Source organism: Falco punctatus (genome assembly GCF_963210335.1).
Source record: "Falco punctatus genome assembly, chromosome: 11".
Taxonomy (NCBI): Eukaryota; Metazoa; Chordata; class Aves; order Falconiformes; family Falconidae; genus Falco; species Falco punctatus.
Window position 1 is genome coordinate 7,415,128 of NC_137591.1, and position 19,625 is coordinate 7,434,752.

Sequence of the window (19,625 nt, forward strand, 5' to 3'; positions counted from 1 at the left end):
AGACGCAAACATGGCGCCGTTCCCGCGCGGCGTCCCCCCGCCTCTTCCGCGCTGTGCGCACGCGGGGCGGTGGGCGGGGCTGCGGCCGGGCTTTGGCGCGAGATTCTATCCCGGTGCTGGCGGGAGCTCACGCCGCCGCTGCCGCGCGCGAGGTTGGCTGAGGCCCCGCGTGAGTGAGTCCTGCGGCCCGTGGGGGGGGGGGGGCGGGCCCGTGGCTCTGGGAGCGGGTGGCGGGCCCGTGGCTCTGGGAGCGGGTGGCGGGGCGCCCCGGGGTCCCTCTGCCCGGCCCGGCCGCGCTGCTGGCCCCTTCCGACGCCATGGCCCCCCCCAGGGCGGCGGGCAGCCGGCTCCCTGAGGAGAGCCCTGCCCCGGTGGGCTGGCGCGGGGCGGTGAGGGGGGAAGGGCGCTGGGGGTGTGTGGCGTTTTCTTGAGCCCTGCGGCTGGTTTCCAGAGGGGTAATTACTTAGGAGGGAAAGAAACCAAAGTAACTAAAGACCTGAGCATAATCGGGACGTTTCTGACTCGAATCCGCCCGGTCGCTGCGATGGTGTACGAAAACCAGCACGAGGGTCTTAAAGCGGCCGGCGGTGTGCCCCGGCCATCGCGGCGGGTCCCTCGGGTGTGTTAGCCGAGGAATTGCAGTGCATCCACCAATCCACAACTGAACATCTTCCCTTTTCCTGCCCCCTCGGGGGAGAGGCGCCTGCAGCCTTTGAGGAAGGCAGGCTTCCCTGAATAGGCCTGTGCACACTGAAAGAATAGATGGCATGTCTCTGTAGTGGGCCATCTTGAGCCTTTTCCGGCTTCTGTTTTTAAATAATAAAAAAACCAACTTGTTTATTTCTTTTAGATTTTCCTTGGGAATCATGAACACCCGGCAGCAAAGCAAAATTATCCACTCCTGGTGTGGAAGACCCATGTGCTTAGACAGGAAACTCAGGACTTCCCAGTACAAGTAAATAACATTTATTTCTAACTTGCCCAGAGAAACTTCAACAATGAAGGTTTCTTTACCTTTCTGATATCGTTCAGGTTAGCGTGGCAATCGGTGAGGATATGAGTGAGGTTTTGAGCATTGTGTCATGACACTGTATAAGAAAAATGTTGTCACGAAGCTCTTAAATTATAGATTGTATAATGTATAAGCAAAAGCATTTAACCAAATCTGTGAATAAGAACTGTTTAATTGAAATATATATAAAAGCGTTTAATCGGGGAAACTAAATTGTCATATTTGCAACAGGGGGCATAACTAGCTACAAAACTGACAGGCCGTCAGCTTTAGTGATATGTGAACTAATGAAGAATATGAAATCCTGATTTTTAATCCGCAATGTGTGTTTCGCTTTCTAGGGGAATCCTTATTACATCAGAAAGCAGTGGAACAGAAACCTGTGTACAGCTCGGTGACTTCGTTTTAGTAGAAGGAGAGAATGCAGATCAACCTTTTGTGGCACAAATCCTGAATTTATACGAAGATGGTAAAAGAAATAAATATTTACTTCCTATCTAAGAAATCATGAAACGTTTTAAAGTTATCTCTTTCGTGGGGATGTAGGTAGCATTAACCCTATATCACTGGCCTGATCTATTAGTGAAATTAAGCTTTGGTAATCACTGCATCGGTATTCACATGTTCCCCAAATATTTGGGGCTGATCACTGATTTCAACTAAATTTGATAGATAAATGGAGAACTTAAAAACATTGAATTCTTACAGTCTTTTTGCTTAGTGTCTAATTTAAAATAAATGGTCTGTGAGGAAGACAGTGTGAGCTCATGCTTTATTTAGTGTTTGGAGAGGCTAAATGGAGCAAGAGTACTGCAGCCCTGGAGCTTGCATCTTATTAGATACCAGGTAATTTAGTGATAAGCCTCGAGGCTGAGTAAATGAGGCTGGTTACTTCTGTCCCTTGTAGAACTACTTGTTTATAGATAAATATGAAAAGATAAATTATGGAAGGCGAGCGATACAAAGACTGTGTCTGAGTCTGCATTGGAGCTACTCATTAGCTATGTCTGATTTCTTTGTACAGCTTTTGATTTTTGTTTTGGACCATTGTAATAATATTTTGAGAGTTTGAAATAATGTAATAATGTTTGAGAGTCTACTTTTTTTTTTTTAACGTATTTATGTAGCACTCCAGCTTATTTATTTATTAATGCACACTTATTGTACCATAACATTCAGCTCTTTTTTTTCGTACTGGAATGAAACCCATGAAACTTCCTTGAAAACAAGATTTTCCTTTTGTTATATATCTTTAACAATTTGTCAAAGATATGTGGCTTTGTTTTCAAAGATGGACACCTTAAAATGTAGAGGGTAACTTAATATTAAATGGTTAAATATAAATGTTCCAACTGTTTCTTTTAACTCTTTCCATACGTAATCTGTAGTGTTTATTGAGACTTTCTCCTAGTTATTTCAACAGCAGGATTCTCTAGTTTGTTAGGCAGTAAGTAAATGTTTCTTGCTTGCTTCTGAAATAACATTGACATTGCAAATAACGTTCTGAAATTTCTTAGTTCTCCTTTTGTCACTGTTTTTGATTAGCGGGGTTCGCTTAGATCACGTCTTTTCAAATAAGGAATGTCTTTATTTGTGATGGTGAAATGGTGGTCTCCAGGCGTTTTGTGATTGAGACCTTGTGTAGGTGTTATCTCATTCCTTAAGTCTCAACTCAAACAATTTAGCTTAGAAAATGGGAATTGTAATCTCTTATCAGATGTTTTCTCATCTGTGTTCAGGGAGGATTTCTATTCTTGATGGCATTTCAGCTAAAGTCATTGAGGTCTCGTAACAGCTATTTGCGATCCAGTAAAATTCTTAATGTTCAGTGACTCTCTTTTGTGGTTACAGGTTCTCAGAATAAACATGCAGTTGTGCAGTGGTTCTCTCATATTACAGAGATACCTCAGAATAAACGGAGGCTGCTTAAAAGAAAGGTGTCTCCCCAAGAGGTTTTTTTTGATAAAGTTCCTGGCTATGACACTGATATACCTGTGGAGACCATTATTAAAAGGACGACGGTACGTACTGCAAACCCTCTACAAACAGAGCGAACAAAGAAACAGAAACAATTTGGAAAGCATAATAGAATAGCAGCTACTTTATTCCCTCCCAAACCAAATGAATGATGAGTATTCGTTAATGCATTTATCATAGGGTAGGATAGTTGAAAACTTGATATTCTGTCTGTCTTTCATCCCAAAATGATGTTGTTTTTTGACAGCCGGCTGATCTGGAGGTTTGCATGGGAAGTAGTAGAGTGAATGGGAGTCCTGTAGTGCAATAAACTTATACTGGTGTAAATGTAGGTTGAATGTGTTGCCCTTTATAATGAAGGATTGCAGAAGTTCCAACAATAAGATAGATGTGAATAGAAAATAGCTGAATGCTAAGAAAATAATTGAATGCTAAATTAACAGTAAATGTTAAGATATGTGTGTTTTGGTATTTTCTGTTTTTACAGGTAATACCGCTACTTCTGGGAGAGGAACTACCTATTACATTAAACAAGAAACAAACTTTCTGTGTAAAACAGTCTTGGGATGGAAAATGCTTTACGACTTTGTCCTCTGACACATTCCTTAAGCTGAAAGAAGCTAGCAAGAAAGGAGGTAACAGCCCAAACTCTTCAAGCTCATTTACTCCTTCAGGCATCGTTTCCCTCCTGAAAAAAGAGACAGAGAGCGTTGTTCAGAGTGCCACAAAAAATGATGAGTTGGAAATACAATCAAAACATGGCGATTCCAAGTCCTCCGTCAGGAAGAAGAGATGTTCACAAGGAGTGGCTAATAGCACCAGAACTCTAACAGCAAGGAAGAAGTTACAATTAAACGGTATGTATACGGTAATCTGTCCATTCAGTAGTTTTGAATGTAGTATGTTTTGTACCTTTTTGTTTTGGGTAGTTCAAACAATGGTATTCATTCAATATTCAACATGAGTATTTTCAGCTACTTTATTCAGGCTTTGGGGTTAGCCCAAGCCTTTTGGGTTCATTAGTTTTTTTATGTCTGTTATTTCAAGCAACTGTACGGCTTATATCCAGTTGCTGTTGCAAATGTTTTATTTGTAACCGCTAAGTCTAAATTAAAGTGCTTGTTGGCTGAAATGCTACCAGTCAGCCTAACTTGATGTCAGAATGTCTCACTTTCTTTAATCTTCTGACTAACGGTGTGCTAGAATGTTTACATTGGGCTGGTTGAATAAGCACGTTTGATCCTACATAACATGTCATATTTTCAAACTGAAGCCTAAGTGTAAGTGGTGGAGGCAGGTTAGAAAAACTTAAAAAACGGATTGTATTCTGCTTGGTCATCTTTCTAGAGGAAGTGCATGCCTTCTGGTGATTCAGTTCCTTGTTCCTGGAGTGTAATGCCATCTCCTTTCATTTAAATGGCAGCCACTGAACCAGTAGTTTCATGTCTTCTGAACATTAACCAAACCAGCTATATTAAAGCCTGACAAAAATTCATTTTGCTCTTGATTCCTAGGTCCCACACAATCTCTTAACAGCAGGCTCATGGGATGTGAAATTTTGAAACTTCTGGATGACGACTGTGGTGCTATAGCACCGTTAGAACCATCAGCTGCTAAAAGAAAAGTGAGAATCACTGGCGGTTTAGGCTCACCACCAAAAATGCCTCGCACCGATGATAAGTCAGAGTCCGGTTTTGCTACTGAAGAGCGGTGGTTTAGTGATACAATACAATTATCATCCTACGCTAAGGTCAAATACTCCAGTGGGAAAGCCGGGGATCTTCCTGTGAAAAATGATACTATAGCGTAAGTGATAGCTTTTCTATAATTATTTTTCTATGGGATCTCTATTTGTATGTAGCTCTCTTTACAGCACACTTATGAAAGACTTCTGGAGAGAAATGCAGGTCAAATCTCGGTGTGTACCATGTTTTGCCCGTTGAGGTCACTGAGAGGAGAGGGGATGGTCTAAATAGTCACGAGTGCACTGTGGTGAGGCTCTAGAAAGCATCTTACTTGGAGGTGAACACATGATTGGGGAGATTGTAGGAGGAGTTGACTTCAAAGATGGATGCAAACAACAGTTCATGGTTACAAGAACAGAGAGAAGGTGTTAGAAAAGGGAATGGTAGGATAATATGAAAGGAAATTGAAACAATGTTAATTATTATGGTTTGTACTCAGCAACATAGATAAAAATCTGTTTCCCTGGAGTACCTATGTCATACAGGCTGAAGTATCCCCTACTTGTGACTGTTGAGATAACTGTAGAGAGGGGTGTGATTGGCCTCGTGAGAGTTGTCATGATAATTGTATATATACTTCTGTGCTAGTTTTTATGTAGAAAAGAAATCAAAAAGCATAATTATTCAGGTATATATTCACACAGTCTTTAAAAATTCCATTAAGTTGGGGCAGGAGAAGAATGGATCAGACTTTCTTGTATAAAGTGTTGCAAGGAGCCAAAACAGTCATTTTCCTCCTTTCAAAAAGTAAAGATATGGATGCAATACTTGGCATCTGCACTCAGTTTTTGTCATGTATAGCATAAAAACATTTTACTTTTCATCAATAAAATAATGGCATTTCAGTGGTATTTCTAGAGCTAAAGACTTTTCTGAGAACGATCAACAAATTTTTAAAATGTTTGTAATTTATCTCTTTGTGTTCTTTGAACTAGTAGAAAAGCTGTATTAACAGTAAAAATTTCGGTGATACGGATGAAGTGCTCAAGAAGACAACAAAGGAATCTTGAAACACAAATAGAAAAATCTATACCAAAGGGCAGATCAGAGATGCCCAAAGAAAATCCTATTTGTCTCCTCTTTCTCTTAAAAACCCAACCAGCCCACCCACCCCCTAAATAACAAACAGACAACCCCCGCCCAACCAAACAAAACCACAACTGTTCTGAGCCCCTGTCCCTTCAGTGTGGCAATGTTACATTTGCAAAATTATCTGGCTGCTAATTCAACTGTATCACCATCTATTCAGCGCTCTTCGCTGATGTATGTGTGTCTAACTGGGGAAGTGAGGGAAAGCTGTTAACATGTAGCAGCTGTTAGTCAGTATGAAACAAATTGCTGGTTTTGATTGAGGGTGCACAACGAATTGGTATGATGTTGATAGGGCCCAAGTCAGAGACATCTGTTTTGAACTAATGCTAGGGCAGTCACTATTGTCACAGCATCACAGAGCAGCTAGTAATTCTGACTTGCATGGACTCTGCGTCTCTCTTTAGACTTATCAGCTTAGCTGGTTCACAAAGCTTTATAGAAACATGCTTTACTATAAAAATCTTTACAGTACAGACCGTGAATGAACTATAGTAAATATTTTGTGGGTGTTTTGTTGTTTTTGTTTTTTTTTTTTTACCTTGGCAAAGATAAATTGGAGAGAGGAAATTGTGCTGCCAGTATCCATGCCGTAGCCAATCTGTAAATAACTAAGCAAGAATTCTTGCTGGATTGACAGCCGTAACAATTGAGCCTGAAGTTTGAAAGGCCTCTCCATCCTTGTAAGTGTGATGCAAAGAGGAAATACAAATAGCTTTGTGTTCTTTCTTTACAGTTTCACTGAATATTTGGCACAGAATTGTCAGAACCTTCTACTGATCCCTCGTTCTCGTAGAATATGTGCACAGAAAACATATGCTCGTATTTCAGAGCAAATCAGGTAAACTTTTGTATCCATGATACTTGATTCAGATTTCTATTGGTAGCTTGAAGCCTCGAGAGTTTGTCCAGCTTAATATTAAAATGCAAATGGTTCTAGAAGTACAACTTAATTACAGTGTAAATAAAAACTGTCTTGTGTTCAGAAACATTAAGTTGACTCATGGTGTTCATCAGCAAACTGACTTCCTTTAAACCAGTCTGTTAAATAACCATGGAAAATTAACAGCTCAAGTGGACAACAATATTGGCTTGCTGATTATGATAACTACAGAAAAAAAGCTGAAATGTACAAATGATTCTTTGTAGTGTGTAGCGTATGTATTTTTTAAAACTCATGTAATTTCTATTTCTCGTAGCGTATTAAATAAACTAGAGAAAAAGGATTTTCTGTCTGTCTCAGATGGCTCTGACTCTTCAAGTAGTGAGGAAGAGGAGAATGATGTGCTCTGTACACTAGAAAAGAAAACCAAATTAAGCAGAACATGCAGCACCCCAAAATCTTCAAGGAAGTCTTCAGTTCACACTCCTGCTAAGACTCTGGAAAAAACTAAGGTTCTATATAAAATTGCTGTTCTTATTATTTCTGAGCCACTTATTTGAATGCTTGATGCCTGTGTACCACAGTTAAATATCTGAATCCCTTAGCTTTTAATGAAACATCTGGATTCGTATGATCTTTGGTATGAGTAGGTTATGCAAACGTGTAGAACACTTTGTGTTTTGTGAATGCTCTGACAATGTTGATCAGAAAACTCTGGCCTAAACAGGGAAAATATTGAATTGGGCTGGAGTGGAACAAACTGATGAATCCGTTTATGGCCATCATTTTTACTTTTATTGTAAGCTGTGCACTGAGACATTTAAGTTCTATTTCTCTAGTCTTCATAGAGTGCAGTCTATATATATAGCAGAAAGCCATAAGACCAACTTTGCTCTTGGCAGTAGAGCTGTCCTGATTCTTGAAAGCTTACTAATGTGCAGATGGTTACCAGTGCAAAAGGGCTGCTCTGTGGTGTTCATGGATGCACCAAAGTGTGTCCAGCAGTTTCTCATAATGTTGTGGCCGCTGATGGAGATGAGATACCGGACTATGTGAATCTTAGACCTGACTCATTAAGACAGTGTTCAGCACCATAGCCAGGTACATACTGTCAGTGGCTGATTTTTACTCTATACTTATGAAACGTCTAACACAGAAAACCTAGTGTAACTTGTAAGCACAGCAAAGAAGAAGAAGAAGAATAAAGTTATTGTGTGGCTTTTTTGTTTGGACAATGAAATTCAGGTGGTCAATTTCTAGTTGCTTGCTGTTTCTTAAGAACTGGATCAATTTAACACAGCATTTCAGAAAAGCATTAACAATTTAGAAATACTTCAGACAGTTAAAAGATGTAACTGTCTTTGTTACTACCGCCTTTCCAGTTTCTTTTTTCCCTGAGGAAGAAAAGGCCATGAGGCTTATTTGGTAAATTCCTTTGTAAAGACTGTTTCTTTGTTCATCTGGTACTCTGGCATCCCTGGATAGTCTTTGTGCCTAAGTAATGTTTGAGAAACTTGTATGAATGATCAGTCTCCAACAGAAATAGCTGTATGTAGAAAATCTGTTTGAAGCTGTAACTTTTCATTGCAGCCTTTACCAGGAACACCCAAGACACCCCAGAATGCAACTCCTGAAATTCCCAGGCGCAGCTGTGAAGCACAGAAACCAGTTACTATACTAGAAAAAGCCAGATTAAGGTAACGTCTGCTTAGGGGAAAAAATAATCTTTTTTTTGAGTCAGGTATGCATAGATAGCAGTAGGCTATGCTGAAATAGGGAAACGTCATCTTTACAGTTTTGAATAAATTTGGTAAAAATGCCGATTGTTTTGATTTGATTGTACGATACTAGATTTACAAATACTAGTGGTATTTACAATACTACTCTTACAATTTCAAATTGCTATAATTAGTCCATGCTAAGTTCTTCAGAATTAGGTATCTGTCTCTATTCTGAGCAACATTAGAAAAACAAAGATCCTCTTGTATTAGCTTTAGAGTGTAAAGGCACAATAATTGTCTCATCTGGGGGTGTGAAAAAGCTTTACAGGTATGGTAGATGTTCACAGTGGAAGAAAAAAGGCATTCAGGACTGACTGTATCTTTCAAACTGAGTTTTAGGTTTTTCAGTTTCCTCTAAGTGGTCTCCCCTCTTTTACCCAACCTCTATGTTGACTTACACGTTTTTTGTGAATTAAAACATCTAGGTCTTTACTGCTGCATATTCATGCCGTTTGTTTATAAAGATGACTGTTCAGCCACCTTAAAACTTGAAAGCGCATATAGAGAAACTAGGCTATTTCTTTTGGGATACCTGACGTTGGTGTTCAGACTGTATGTAAGAGTAATTTGTATTAAAAGTAAGTATGTAAGAGAAATTTGAAAAACTACAGACAACTGTGAAAGGTGGAGCATCTGGCTATTTGTTTTCCTCAGTAGGCCCTTCAGGTAGAACTGCGAAAATGCAAACCTTTTATCTCCTATTTAATTTTTTTCTTTTTTTTTCTTTTTTTTTTTTTTCATCAAAAGGTTGCATGTTTCTGCTATCCCAGAATCTCTGCCTTGTCGTGAGGAAGAATTCCAGGATATCTATAACTTTGTGGAAAGTAAACTTATTGATGGTACAGGAGGGTGAGTTTGTTGATGAGACTGAGATCATGTCTATCTATGGCATAACAGCACTCAGACGATGCTACACTTATTTAAAAAGTTATCATTGTTTGGCTGAATCACAGTTCCTAGTTGAATTTTCCTGGTATTTTTCTTCCTTAGGAAGGGTTGTGCATAGAAATAATGTGGCCTCCTTTGTTGTACAGATTCAAATTAAAGACCAAAATATAACTAGTCAATATTAGATGTCTGGGAAACCTTTTTTTTTTTTTAAAAAAAAAAAGTAGTAAGTTACATTTATAAAGTATTTAAAGTTGTTAATTGCTTCAGGAATGATAAAAATCCTCATGATTTTCCAATGTTATGTGTACCAGTTTGCAAATGAAGACTGAAATATAGGGAATTGCCTGGAGTGACAGGGTAGTAGTATTCAGGGTTGGTCTCAGAGCACAGGAATTCCAGCTCATTAATCCTAGGAGGATTATATTTTGCTCAGGCTGCTAAAAAGGCGTTCTCCTTTTTGTAGGTGCATGTACATATCTGGAGTGCCTGGAACAGGTAAAACTGCAACTGTTCATGAAGTAATTCACTGTCTTCAGCAAGCTGCAGAAAATGATGACATACCATCATTCCAGTTTGCAGAGATCAATGGCATGAAGCTGACTGACCCTCACCAAGCTTATGTGCAGATACTACAGGTAAGTAAAGCCTCTTCAGTGGCTCTCTGGTTTGAAAGAAGAGATCTTATGCTTTACCATTCAGATCCTCAATGTGCTACAGTATTCAAGGCACTCAACATATCAATACTTCCAAGTAGTCCCTCTGAGAGACTGTATGCTTTTATCTTAGAGCAGGTTTAAAAAATAATTAACTTTAAGGCCATGGCCAACTTCTTGGAACTATTTTGCTTTCAGCTGCATAAGGGCAGTGGGTGGGGAGTAGCTTGATTTATTACGTCCACTCAGGTTGAAAAAAAATCTAAACTAGATTCTTCTTGTATTTCCCCTTTTATAACTTCCTGCACATGTATGCTTAAAAAGTTGCTGAGATGACAACTCTGGAAGTCAGTGTGGCAGCAGAATAATTACTAATCAATTGTACAATCAATTACAATACAATCAATTGGTCTGTCATAATAGCAATCCAGCTAAAGAGGGACCATCTCTGTCAACAATACTGTATTTCAGATTTTCATGACAAACTAGTCTGAGCTTACTGACTATGCTTGCTTTTGTACAGGTGTGAATTAACCTTCTGAGGCCTGGATTAAGATCAGCCATTAGGTGTTAGACAGTAATCGCTCAAGAGCTTTGTCAGTTTAGGCTAACTTTAAGCCAGTGACCTGGAAATGAAATTATTTTCTGAAGCATCTATTCCAGTTTCTTATAACCTTCCACTCCGTCTATTTGACATCTTCTATCTGAGCAGGAAGTTGTTCTGATACCCCTGTCCTCATAGCTGGGAGCTAAGTTTACATATTTGCACCCTTTCCTCAAACCAGCATAGACAGTGTCTTGCTGAGGGATTTGTTGTAGCCAGGTGACTGTTTCTTTAGCATAGTGAAAGGTTTCATGACAATTACCTTATTTCATGTTAATGTTAATGTATTTGAATACTCTTTTTTCCTATCCTGTTCAGCATAAAATCTTAAAATTAAAGAAAAATAGGCCTTTGGCAGTAAAATTTGTTGCCCTTCCCCCCACAGACCCTGAGCTCTTTAAGCTAGCCCAATTAAATATCCTTCAGGGGAGCACGTAGTCAAATGAATGATTGATTTCTCCGATTCCTTCTGCCTCAGCTGTTATCCAAGTACCCTAGCTAGGCTGCTGCTACTTTTCTGATTGCCCCATCTCTTGCTGCGGGTTAGTCTGAAATTCCAGTTTGCTGATATTTCTTTGCATGACAAGCAAATTATGGAGTGTTCACTACTGGAGTTACTTCACTCTCATAGGAAAGTTCTGTAGAGAAGAAACAGGTACAGGAATGGCTGGACAGGTGAAGGAGATAAGATTAACTGGGGTTGCAGTAGTGTGACAATTCCACTGCAACATGCTGAACTCTGGTATATTGGATTCCCAGTTACAGAGCTGTGAAATCAGGATCCTCTGGGATCCAACTGCTTTGTATGACTGATTCACACTGTCCTGACTGAATTGGAAACATGAAGCAAGTATAGATTATACGTTGTTGTCATGCTCTGGCTTGTTTAATAATTATTGAATTCTCAGGTTAGTTTTCAGGGTATTCTGGAAAGCAAATACAATTTTCAAATACAATGTTTATTTTGCTTTACAGCTTGACTCTGAACTATGTTGAACAATAGATTTAACATATATAGTGTACTTTTGAAATACCATGCCTTAATTGCTGTATATCTTTGGACCTGCAAAGGAAGAGGTAATGTACAGTCAGCTGTCAGCTCATCTGTTTTCCCACGTAGGTTATTGTAGAAGTAGTTCTTGTAGAAGATGGGTTTTTAGCTTAGGGTTGAATAAATTATTTAGTTCCAGACCCTGCTGATGATTAATATTTTAGTAGGAGTCCCAAGTTTACTGAAGTCAGGCTATTCTTGTCAACTGACTTAGGTTTTCAATAGGTGTTTTGCATTCAGAGGAGACACCCTTGAGGTACTTAGGTTTAGAGTCCTGAGACTGGGTTCAGGATTTCTTGACACATCTGTATTTCAGACAAATTGCAGGAAATTGTGTTGGCCTTCCTTTTTAGCGATGTGCCTTTGACTTCTGTTCTCCTTTATGGACAGGTTCTAGTAGATCTGAATGCATTATGAGCTACTTTTTCATTTTGTTACTCCATCCACCCCACACCATTCAGATGTTTGGTGTTGATTGGTAGAGAAAAGTTAAGAGTTAAACTTCCTATTGGTGTGATTAACTGGCAATATTGTTTAATCTTTGTCCAGTTACTGACAGGTCAGAAGGTGACAGCAACCCATGCTGCAGTACTATTGGAAAAACTGTTCTGTACACCTGGACCAAAGAAGAAGACCACAGTGCTGATAGTGGATGAGGTGAGACAAAGAATTCTTCCTTTTCTTTCCTGGAAGTGTTGTAAGAAATGAGCTTTTTGAGGATGGAAAAAGACAAATTGTCCATGCTTAGACTATATATATATACATATAGATCCATATATATGTGATATAAAAGAGAAATAGTCTTTGGAGAGAAGACAAACTAATAGCTCTTCTTAGCCTTATTAGAAAACTGAATCTAAATGGGTAAGTGTCCTGTTGCCGTATTGTTCTCTGCCTTGGATTTCGCATTGGTTTTATGTTTTGTTTTGGTCCAAGTCATGGAATGAATTGTTCTGTCAAGTCCTAAATACCATATAATTCAACTGGATTTTGTCTGGAAGCTGCTGCTTTTCCAGTGAGAAAATACAGTGAAAATAAGTCGTGTCCAGTTTTGAAGTTCCTTGAATGCGTTATGTTCAGTAATAAACCAATGCATGCTTGTTTTTTTGCTATAAGCTACTTGAATTTTTCACATGGAGGGTCTTTGAATGTTGTTAGATATAGTATTGAGTAGTGTTTAAAAACTCCAGCTGTTTAATCACTCTGCTGTGATTAATACTTTCAAAGCATCTAGTAGGACCGTGCTTCTCCAAAAGAGATTAGAGCCCTAATTCAGAAAATGCAGTCCTATTAGTAAATGGATAAAGGAAACACAAAAGAGACAGTTTGTGCAGAATCATGTAAGAAGTCTTCTGTGGCAGAGCTAGTAGCTCTCTCAAACCCCCATCAGGTTTTGTAAATACAAGGCTGTTCTTTTTCAGTCTAATTCTCTTTCTGTCTCTGCAGCTTGATCTTCTGTGGACCCGGAAGCAGAATGTGATGTACAATTTATTTGACTGGCCAACTCGGAAGCACTCAAAGTTAATCATCTTGGCCATTGCTAACACCATGGACTTGCCGGAGAGAATAATGATGAACAGAGTATCTAGCAGGCTGGTATGTCCTAACAGTTTTGTTGCTATGCTATAACATGATAATAGATTAAATACTGTAAGCAATCAGAAGTAATCCAGGGGAAAAGTAGGAGTCATTACATCAGAGGCTGAACGATGCTTTTATAATTTCCTCTCCAGAGGGCTGATAACGAACGCATAAATCTTAGCAAAGTAAGTTGTGGAGCCAGCTTGCTAATCAGATTTTATGCTGTGTAAGTACACTATGTTCTTGTAAGAATGAATTAAGAATGCAGATGTCTTTTTAAACATAGTTTAATCATATTAAGAGTAATCAAATGCCATGCTTCATGGTTAAGCTGCTTACTCTAGAGTTCAGAAGAATTCTCTTCTGGTTTCCTTTCCTCTTTCCCCTTTCATTCCAGACACCTAGTTACTTCTCTCTATTTGCCATCATCAGCTGGTAGATTTTCCTTGTTGGATACCATTGGACAGAAAGTCGGGTGCACTCTACACCTCTGCATCTCTGTTGAATACATTTTCCTAACTCATCTCTTCATCACTGCTCTAAAAGTGATTTGCAAAAAGTGTTCTGTGCCTCTCTCCATCCCTCTGACTCAAAAATAGTTCCACAGCATGTGAATTGCTTTCCCCCGCCTGCTAAAGCTGCAGATCAGCTGAGTCTGTATAGTCATGAGAGAAAAGAATTTTGCATAAGAAATGCAAAACTTGGGCCTCCTGTGGAATATGAAAGGCTGTGCACCATCTACAATGTAGATCGTTCTTCTCATCTTAAAGCAGTTTCTGTTAGCTTGAAGCAGAAGAGGATTTGTAATTCTTGGCTAATTGCTAATGTGAAGTCAGTAGTATGATTCTTATCCATGTATACAGATTGGCTGAAGGACAGGTGAATATTTTGTCATAACTTCTGCTGTTACTGTATTAAAATCAGAAAAAAATATGTTGTAACCAGAAGATTTTCATATCAGGTGGTTCTAAATTTGCTTACAAATTTTGTGAGAGGAATTTGAATTCTAATAGTAGCCACACTTGCTCCTCAGTCCTTTCAGTGGGGAGGTCCAATCAGTGGTCCTCACTTAGTCACAGTTTTGTGGATTTGCGTGTTTATTTCACAAATACAAAGTGGAAGAATAGATTAAAGCATACCACTTGGAGGGGAAGAATGTGAGAGAAGGAATTGCTCCCACCAGAGAAAATTAAACCAACAATACCAGCTATGCTTGAGCAGTTGAGAGTTTTCAAGCACTACAGATGCTTTTAACTGTATTGTATTATTTACTATAGGGCCTCACCAGAATGTCCTTTCAGCCTTACACCTACAAACAGTTACAGCAAATTATTTCATCCAGGCTGAACAACTTGAAGGCATTTGAAGAGGATGCAATTCAGCTGGTTTCCAGAAAGGTAAGCACAGTACAGCTGTGTGTCATTTGTGTTGTGCTAGGTAAAGGGGCCGGGGCTGGGGGGGAGGTGTGTGCTACTGTTGGGAAAGCTTTGTAACAGTAGTCAGACTGGGTTCTGTTCTGTATTGGAGACAAGTGGGGCACAAGTAGGAGATCATACACTATGCTCTCTCTAAAGTAAGCAGGGTATTTTTCAGGAAACATTGCTAAAGCAGCGTCTTTGCTTTTTCCACCTACTTCGAGAAGGCAGGAGTATATTCCAGGAGCTGGAGGCACGACAACAAGAGTCGTGATAAGGCGTAATGATAAGATGTCTCAGTGTTTGGCACCATGTGAGTCGTTGGATGATCTTGAAAAAAACCCTGGTATGCCAGTGGCAGTGGAAATACCCCTATTTTCTTTCTCAAGATGTTTAAAGCCTTGGTATAACAGACAGTACTTACTCTGATGCCAGTCTTAATACTCACTTGTAGAAAAAAAATAAATAATGCATTAGGAATCAGTAGCTTCTCGAATTGAGATGTATGCATTGCTTAGTATCTTATGTTAGCAATTCTACATGAAAATAATCTATTTAAATTGTTAGAACATTTGTTAACCACTATATGCTTAAACAACTTCTAAGCATCAGTGTAGGATTAAAGAAAAGAGTACTCCTAAATGTCAGAGGTGTAAAAATAAGCATTTGTTTTGTTATTAAGGAACCACCTTTTTGTAAGAGTAGTAGTGATAATTTTGCAGACTGAATAATCTGCAGTATATTCCTTCAGAAAATATAGAAAAATAACTTGCAATTAGATTTATCTAAAGAGTTTCTCATTCTTGGCTCCAGCTGGGTTCTAATGTTTTCATGTGTTACCAGCACCTACTGGGGAAAACTAGGCCAGTACTCTATCTAGTGAATGCTCATAGCTTTATTAAAATTGTGAACCACAAGTAGGGTTTCAAGAAATACTTGGTTACAGAAATTTCAGACACCTAAAAATGTTTGGGCACTTGTAAATGTAAATTCACAATCCCAGACGTTTCTTTGAGACTTACTAAAAAATATTAGTGTGCTCTTAATGTCAGCATTCTATTGAGTTACGGAAAAACTGAAGAGTTTTTTGCCCCCTTCCCCCCCCCCCCCCCCCCGAACCTGAATTGTCATAGGTTATTTTATTTCTGAAAACTTTTGGAGTTGAAATGCTCACATTGGATTTCCTGAATTTGGTGGGGTTTTTTTTTTAGCCTCCGACTTCTGTGGATCTAGAAAAAAGCTCAGTCTTGAATTTGTGATGACAACGTTGGAATGGGAGTATAGGATGGTTGCTTGTGTTGGTTTTGGTCAATAAGATCGCTATTTAAAATCAGGGGTTCTGGTAGCATCGTTCACAGTAGCATTGCTGTCCTGTTTTGTGGTCAGGTTGGTTTTGGGGGTTTTCTTTGTCTGTTGGTTCTTGCTGAACTCTTTTAATTTTGTTTTGGTTTTTTTCCCCTCAACTTACAGGAAATATTGCTACAAACCTGTCAATGTTTACTTTCAGGTTGCAGCACTGTCTGGTGATGCAAGGCGTTGCCTTGATATCTGCAGAAGGGCCACTGAGATATGTGAGTTTGCTAGCCGAAAGAGAACCCAGGAAATAGTCAGGATGGCCCACATTACTGAAGCCATAGATGAAATGTTTTCATCACCATATATAAATGCAATCAGGTAAAAACATTTCTCAGAGGAATTTCTGGGCTTTTGTGTCTTTTCTTTTCCACTGGGCTACTTTTTCGAAAACATTCGATCTGTCCTCGCCACTCTTTGGGAATCTCTGATGCATCATGCTTTGTTGAAGCATCATACAAAACAAACCTTGCAGCACAGCTAGAAGAGGAGGGGGCGCTGCTGAAATTTCCTGATTGTCATTTATTTTGCTGTGCAGCAGTTTCCACGTACATATATTTGAATTCCTTCCACTGGAACTAAATCTGGAAGATACACTCAGGAGTCCACAACTACAAACAGTACTGGTTATTCAGCATACTGGAGCTGGGCTGAAGGAAAAACCCATCAGATACGCGTAGTTTAGGCATTGGGTCCTCAAGAGTCAACTCCTCCCCTCTCCATACGTGCTTGTGTTACGCCACTCACCGTCTTTCCTCGCTTATGTGCAGCCACAGGTGTCTGAGCAGAATGCAAGGCTTTCCTGTTTGGTTTCTTTAACATCAATAGATTGTTAGGACTTCCAAAAGGTTTCCTGAAGGAATGCCTGTGAGGAATTCTGTTACCCTTCTGTGGTCTGCACAGGCTGTAACTGGTGAAGCGCTTCACTGATTTCTGGTCAAAGGAAAAAGAATCTGTTTCATCAAGGGTTGCGGGGGGAGACTAAGGGGTGCAAGTAATGATATTTTGCTGGATATGTAAGTACTGCTTTTGCTGTGCTACTTGTGCCTGAAAACTTCAGTGTTCATTTGTTAATTCATAAATGTAGGTTGACCATAACAACCAGAACGTGTATGATGTGTGGAATGAGATGTTGTGTTTGGATGTGTTGACAGAGGGGTGAGGTGAAATGCAGTGTGGTGCCAGAGTTGCAGGCTGTAATATAAGGGCTAGCTGACATAAACTGCCCCTGTAAAAAATAACCTGCATTTAAGTATGTGGTTACCAAGCAATTTCCCTTCCAGACTTCATCCTGATGTTTTGTAACTTCTGAACCTCACTGATTAATTTTTATCTGCTTTGTTTTGATATTCAGGAATGCCTCGTTGCATGAACAAATATTTTTGAAAGCAGTTTTGGCAGAGTTTCGCAGGGCAGGAGTTGAGGAGGCAACAGTTCAAGAGGTATGTTCATGTTTTGGAGCACTTTTTGGTTTTTTCCTCCTTAAAATAGAGGGAGGCATTGTCAAGATTCAGGCAAAAGTGTATGTATTTAAATACTTGGGATTTTTATTCTGAAAATTTGATGGAAGACAATATGATGGCACGGGCATGGCTGTCCAGGCCAGGTGTAAAGTCTTAATTGAATGCAACCACCAGTTTTTCAATGGAACCAAATACTTACAATTGAAAACACTGGCTGTTGTATTAATGTTACAAGTGATCTGGATCACAGAGTGGTTAACTTTTTTTTTTTTTTTTTTTTGGCATGCATCTGAAAAAATTACATGCCTCCACTAAACATGCTTTGTAACAGGAAAAATGAAAGAGAACCTGAAAATATCAGGCAGCATAGTTCAACGAGGAAAACTGAAGGCTGATTCCAACTTCTGTAGCGCTGCCTGTTTCCACAGAGGCGGGTGTATCACTAGTAGCTGCATTTTTTTAGTAGACCCATAAAACACTTGGCACCACCATAGCTGTGAAGAGTGTGCATAGTCCCTTTCATGATTCATAGTACGGAAGCTAAATGTTATAAAAACATTTATAATGATGTATTATTTATATATGATAACCTGCTAGGTTCATCTGGTTCTACAGGTTTGTAAACAAGCATTTTAATTGCATAATCCGTTACTGGCTCCTGAGCATCTGTATCAGTTGACTGCAGATACACTGGGCCAGGTGTTCTTGAACTTCAAAGGATATTTTAGGCTGCTTTGTTACACTTTTCCCTTAGTTTTCCTCTTAACACCAAAAGGGTTTTCTTCTGCTTTTTCTAAGTAGAAAAGCAGAAGACCCCAACTGATTCTTGTTACATTCATGATTTGTAACAAGTGCATTCTCCTGTGCTTAAAGGTGTAGCATGCCTTTCGAAGTTGCGATCTTTCATATGTGTAGTTGGTGTGACATGTTTCCTGGGCCTGAAGATCACATCTGAGTGAACTGCTAATCACTCAATAATTAATTGTATGTCAGCCCTAATCAGCTGGGTAAGGTTTAGTCCACATAGTCCAGGGGAGAAGAGGTGTATTAACAAATAAAATGATCTAGTTAAGAAATTGCCGACAAGGTAGGTTGCTCATTGTTTTGCTTTTTGGCTATATAAAAAAGGAAACTATAGCTTTGAATTGTTGCTCCCTTGAGAAAGTCCTAACAGTTTGTGCTAAACCAGCAGCGTGTGTGCATTACAGCTGGATAGAGTGGGGCTAGTTTTTCCTCCCTTCCCACAGACTGCGAGAGAAGGAAGCTTGCTTTCTCACCTTGGCATACTCAATTGCAGCCGGAGATAAACATAACCAGAGTCCTTTTCTCTCTCTCTCTCCACCCCCTCTTTGTGTGTTTTTGTTTTTGTTTTTTTTTTTTTTTAAAAAACCCAGATCTATCGTCAACACATAGCACTGTGTAGAATGGAAGGCAGGCAAAGCCCCACGCTGTCAGGAGTGATGGCAATTTGTTCAAGACTTGGAGCCTGCAGGCTGCTGCTGCTGGAGTCGAGTAAAAAGTATCTTCATATGCGGGTGCGACTGAATATCAGCCAGGACGACGTCATGTATGCGCTCAAGGATGAATAGAGATTTTAATTATTTTTAATATGTATAAATATTTTAAGTGTTGCCAACTTTTTAATTGTCAATGAAATGATAATAGCAGAATGTTGGTTTTTAATACTAAGTTTAAATGTTTGGTGTATAAAGCAGTTGTTATAATAAAGCATTTTATTTCATATACCTAAAATACTTTAAAGCAAACTTATAAAGAGATATTTTTATGAGCTGGTAACTAGTTTCCTTTCAGCTGAGGTGTATGGACTTGAAATTGATTATTTGCATCACTCCTCATGCTAAGGAGCTTTGTGTTTTGTTTTGTTGGTTGTTTTTTTTTTTTTTTTTAAGACTAGTAGTGTCTTTGTGGCATTGGAGTTTGTGCAGCTTTTCTCCATTGACGTTTGTTGAGTATTAAAGACATAAAGCGATGTGCTTAAATTTACATTACTGATAATGTGAAGGATCTTTCAGTTAAGCAATTAGGAGCTGACTATTTGAGCTGGAGAGACTGCTACCAGGGAAGTAAAAATACCAGAAGAAATGTATCATTAAAATAACCAACTTT

The 19,625-nt window shown here is 39.2% G+C and overlaps 1 protein-coding gene across 1 annotated transcript; it reads left to right on the forward strand.

The window, feature by feature from the left end:
• Positions 1 to 30: 30 nt before the first annotated feature.
• On the forward strand, positions 31 to 19,507 carry ORC1 (origin recognition complex subunit 1). Its single transcript, XM_080406265.1, has 17 exons — positions 31 to 169; positions 851 to 955; positions 1,354 to 1,481; positions 2,864 to 3,033; positions 3,477 to 3,846; positions 4,504 to 4,795; positions 6,560 to 6,664; positions 7,023 to 7,218; positions 8,297 to 8,403; positions 9,235 to 9,336; positions 9,842 to 10,013; positions 12,236 to 12,343; positions 13,133 to 13,282; positions 14,545 to 14,664; positions 16,190 to 16,356; positions 17,390 to 17,477; positions 18,893 to 19,507. The coding sequence occupies exons 2-17, from the start codon at positions 867 to 869 to the stop codon at positions 19,085 to 19,087; spliced, it is 2,559 nt and encodes an 852-aa protein (XP_080262391.1). The 5' UTR covers positions 31 to 169; positions 851 to 866; the 3' UTR covers positions 19,088 to 19,507.
• Positions 19,508 to 19,625: the final 118 nt, after the last annotated feature.

Coding starts and splice junctions, on each gene's coding strand:
- ORC1 (XM_080406265.1), top strand. CDS start 867: ATGAACACCCGGCAGCAAAGCAAAATTATCCACTCCTGGTGTGGAAGA. Junction 3,847..4,503: donor GAAGAAGTTACAATTAAACG/GTATGTATACGG, acceptor CTTGATTCCTAG/GTCCCACACAATCTCTTAAC. Junction 12,344..13,132: donor CAGTGCTGATAGTGGATGAG/GTGAGACAAAGA, acceptor CTGTCTCTGCAG/CTTGATCTTCTGTGGACCCG.